This window comes from Alligator sinensis, unplaced genomic scaffold (assembly GCF_000455745.1).
Source record: "Alligator sinensis unplaced genomic scaffold, ASM45574v1 scaffold7_1, whole genome shotgun sequence".
In the NCBI taxonomy this organism is placed as follows: Eukaryota; Metazoa; Chordata; order Crocodylia; family Alligatoridae; genus Alligator; species Alligator sinensis.
The window spans coordinates 5,157,873-5,162,722 of record NW_005841843.1 but is presented as its reverse complement, the minus strand read 5'-3'; the positions used below and the strand labels follow the sequence as shown (position 1 = coordinate 5,162,722).

At 39.5% G+C, this 4,850-nt stretch overlaps 1 protein-coding gene across 7 annotated transcripts in view; it reads right to left on the bottom strand.

Moving 5' to 3' along the window:
- Positions 1-2,554: 2,554 nt before the first annotated feature.
- The window catches only part of WWC1 (WW and C2 domain containing 1), a 110,810-nt gene continuing 108,514 nt past the window's right edge, over positions 2,555-4,850 (bottom strand). For all 7 annotated transcript variants that reach the window (XM_025205670.1, XM_025205663.1, XM_025205667.1 and 4 more), the window contains one exon: positions 2,555-4,464. In XM_025205670.1, coding sequence (XP_025061455.1) covers positions 4,398-4,464 — 67 coding nt within the window. In that variant the 3' untranslated portion in view covers positions 2,555-4,397. The remainder of the gene's footprint in view (positions 4,465-4,850) is intronic.

Here is a 4,850-nt window from a genome sequence, read left to right as displayed (position 1 = left end):
AGCCTCGCCCTGGGGCAGGGTGGGCAGCCCTCGCCCGGTGCCAGAGCGGGGCACGACGGCGTTTTGCCACGAGGATCGGTGGGCTCCGCCGCTGGCCGCCAACATCGCACAAGACGAGGTTGCAGGTGTTTTTGGCGCACTGCCCAGAAACGGTTGCCGACCCGGCCGAAGCGGTCACTTTCCCCGGCTACCTTAAGCAGCTGCTGCTCCCCAGCAAGGGAGCCTTGGCTTTAAGTGAAGCAGCAGCAGCTCAGCGTCTGGAAGGCCTCTGGAGTCGCACCTTACTGGTGCAATAAAACGGAATAAGCCACGACATGATTAGACAGCACCTATCTCCCCGTTGCACCTCAAGTGCAATGGGAGACCAAAGGTGTCTTCCCAAGGCTGATGGGGCAGAGGAGCGGATAGCTAATCCCAGCTTCTGGTGCGCACCAAAGCGCTGCAAGTGCTGCACACCCCTACACGTATCACTTCACTGGCAGTCCCCAGCACAAGTGCAGCAGGCACCTGGCACCTTGCTGCTTGCCTGTCATGAACCTGGGCTCTTGCGTCAGCAACAGGGCTCGACTGGAATCCGAGCCCAGATTCCACAGTCGCACCTTCTACCAAGCAAAAGTGTGGCACATCAGGAGCTGCGATTGTTAGGATCAGGAAATCGGATCCCATTGTGCCTTTAACTGAGTGTCTGTCAGTAGCCAAAGTTTCCCTCAGCTTGTCACTTCTGGCATTGACCAGTATTAGGATGAAGTGGTTAGAAACCAAGATCCAGCTATCAGCAAGTGTTTTTATGGAGGCAGACTAGGTCATTTGCAATTCAGTACAGTGCTCTGTGTGCGTGTTCAATACAAATTACAGTTTAAGTTAAGTTGTTCCAGCATGCCTACTTTTCAAATACAGATAACATTTGTATTATCATGCTACAGATTTACAAATGGTTGTTTATATCTGGGAAACAGTCCAATTTAAAAGAGATGCTCATAACACATAAAATTTAAGCAGAAAGGCAGGGTAGAGATGCACCTTATAAAACCAGATCAGACATGCATAAGCTTCTGTAAGCCTGCAGTCATCAAATGCTTAAAAATTAAGCCTCATGTTAGTTAGGATAGCATCTGCAGCATCCAAATAGTTAACAAACCCAGGGTGATTTTTATTCACTATGTAATTATTACAAACTCTGACAGCCTTAAGGCCGGCTTGATTTACCTTTGAAGTCCATTCATCTAGAATAGTTCTACCTTATTTACAACAACAGTTCTAAATTAGGACACTCACAGTTAAGACACTCACAGTTACTACATGTGAATTAGTGGCGAATATAGATATAATCACATAACTCTATTACTTATATTAGGAAGTAAAATTTTACTTCCAATCAGTTTCGGAGTTCCAATTTATGCATTGATTTTGGTGCATCTTTCACAAATCAATTCTTAAATGAAGTAAAACATCAAATTCTTTCTCTTTGTGTCACTGCATAATTGAGCAGTGGGAAAGCCTTTTACTTTTCCGATCTGTCTAGGGACCTTAATTAAATATACGTCAATCAAGTGCTTCATTAAGCCTGCTGGTAATTGTGCCTAGGTGAATGCATTTAATCTAGCTCTAAATCTCTCTTCCTATAGTTCTAGTCACTGTAATCTAGTTCATGACTCGCTTCATGTGACCCTTGAGGATTGTCAAACTAAAGTGACAGGATGGTTCTGTTCACCAGTAAGACAAAATGTTAAAATCAGCACGTCAGGCTTTGCAATGCAGCTGACATAATGGGGAAGACAAGTGAAAGTGAAAGACAACTATGCTCAAGCCACTGTTCTGGCCCTGTCCCCACTGAGCAGACGCACATGCTATGCTTTTCCTCACCCATTCCATTGTGCAGGATGTGCAAACTCCATCCAGTGTTTCACAGGGAGAGTATTAAAATCCTGAGTTGCGAAATCTTTGCGGAAGTGTGTTCACATACAGTTAATAATTTGATTTAGTCTGGTCTTAATTGGATTCCCCTTTCCTCCCCTTCTCCCACTTATATCACGTTGGAGTCACTTTATTACTCTAAAGGCAGTTTACTTTCTCACAAACTCCTCTTGCAAAGTCGTAAAAGAACAGCATAATAAAGCTTATTCATATGAATATTGTCAGAAGGTTAAACTTACCAAGTGTTTTACATCAAAGTAGCTAGTACTGTGATTACCTCGGTAGTAACTAGAGTATTTCTGGACAAAATAAGTTCTATCTTTCATTTTAATTCACTTGTGTAGAGTACAGCAATACAGTAGATGCTTTTCATAGTTAATACAAGCATTGAAAACTTTAAGAGTTTTTGATTTTAGCAGCAACATCAGGTATCCTTGTTTATTCTACCAAGTGGACATGAACAGTTCATATAAAATCTTTCACATGTAGCTTGTTTGATTAAGTGAAATGCATTCTATTGTCCTCAATGAAGGCCTTGTTCTACTCCCACTAAAACAAATTGGAAAACTCTACTGAATGTAATGGGGACTGATCAAGCTCCATGGAGTTTTGGCCATACATACTCTCTGTCAAGCAAGTAGATTATTTGTAGAACCTTCCTCTGTCAGAATTCAGCCCTAGGTTGCATGTTGTTATAGGACAATATAGATACAGCCAATGTCCGTGCAGTCCTAGTTAAAGTTATTTAATTGGAACTGGAGCTCGGTGGAAAGGTGTCCAACCCTGCAAAAACTAGAGATCTAAAATCTTCCCACCACCCTAAATCAGGACAAAAGTCAGTCTGATTTTTGTACACTGAAAACAACAGTATAACAAAAATTAATATTAAACTAACTGTTCTGGCAAAGGCCTTTGTGGTGTTCTCTCCCTGTAGCACAACATCGGTTTTTGTAGCTGTGATGTGCAGTTGAGGTTGGAGTGGAAGTTGTTCTGTTTCCTTTTGGACACATTTGTTGCATGATTCTCCAGACTGTATAAACTGGGCAAATCTAATCTTACTCACTTAAATCACTATATCATAGGATAGATACTACACAAAACTGCCAATGCTCTGCTCTTTGGAGTTCACCCAGTCATTTTAAAGTCCAGAGTAAGTTAACAATACAAAAGGACAAATTATTTTTAAAAATCCATAGACGTATGCAGAAAAAACCAGTATATTAATACTATGAAAAATAGAATAATGTTTGATGCATTAGATCCAAATTTTTATGGAGATGCTTCAGTGGACATTCAGTCTTAAAATGGATTAATTTGTTAGATATAAACCAAATGCCTAATCAGAAGTGGATTAAAAAGAAAACTGCTTGCACAAATGAATCAATGACAAGCTGACAAGCAGTTTACCATGCAACATCATTTGAGATTTGCTAACAGGATGGTTTTATGCTGGAATATTGGTGCTTTTGCAAGAATTTGCTTTCTGTGCCCCGCCCCACTTGTTTATTACATTGTAGAAAAATAATTTTAAAATATTCCTTAGGCAACTTTCTTTATAGGTAGGTAGAAAATCTTTGAAAGCACCCAAGTGGCTTTGGAGCTTAAGTTCCAATGACTCACTTGCTAAAAGGCACCCAGGATGCAAACAATTTAAAAAAAGGAAGAACCACCATTTCAAGCTAGTAGATTAGAAAAGGGATGAGACAGCTGCTCCTCAGACAGTGAATTAACTGTGTTAAACAAAAAAAAAAAATAAAGTGAGAAGGAGGTTCATCCAGAAAGATCTCTTTATTGGGGGAGGGGGTAGGAAAGAAAAAAGAAAACCTAAAATTGACTTGCGTTCCCCTGCAGCCCTCATCCCACAGCAGTGGTTTCAATGGGCTTTTGAAACTTATGTTAACAGATCTATTACAAACATGAGCTGAAGTAAAAATATTAAAAAGTGCAAGTATTCTGAACTCCACACCCATTTTTATGACCTAGCGGGATAATGCAAATGCTTCACAGCTCACAGAGTATTCTTTCACAGCACTTTAGAACTAAAAAAAAAAAAAAAATGGTTCCCTGCATTCTCTACATAGTACAAAATATTTAGCTGAGAAGAGTTTGATGCGTTATTATCCATAGACCAGAGGACTGAGGTTCCTTCAGTTTTATTTTATTGCAGTAAAACCTCTAAAAGATCTGTACAAAAAAGTCTAAACAGAGTATTATTTAAGAATAACAGCCCTTTAGGCTGCATTTGTTCCTATTTAAAATTCTATTTCCCAAAAATACATTCCTAAATATACAAACTATACAATCTTGTCACTTTAATGCTGGTTTTTGTAATGATGGAACAAAATTAAAAATCTCTAGATGTTAAACTGATGAATGCTCTAATGTACAAATGACTGGGTACCTTCATAATACCACATAAATAACTTCAGCAAAGTCAAACTGCATTTGTAGAATGGTCAGAGGAAACAAATACTTCATGGTGATTAAACATCATCCGCAGAGAGAGTTGGAATATTTATCCTAGGTCGGGTGAAAAATGCCATTTTCGCTCTAAAAAAAGAAGACCATCATCAGTAGTTAATACAATGAAGAATCCACTAGGGGTTCTAATATTTGAATATGAAGAAATATTGGCAAGACACTTAATATATCAAAAGAAAAGCTTAGTGGTTCGCCACATACGAAACATTTCTCTTCCTCTACATTTCAGAGACAGGAATTATAAATGAATGAAGCAAAAGGTAACACAACAATAAGCCGCAACAAACTGTACATGTTACAACAATTATACTAGCAAATATTAGGGGTGCACTGATAAAATTTTTTGGGTCAATATCGATGGCCGATTATTAACCAACCATATCGGCCAATACTGATCCAATTGCTGATATGCAGCCAGCAGCCTAGAGAATGGCATCCGGGTAGTAGGTCGGGGA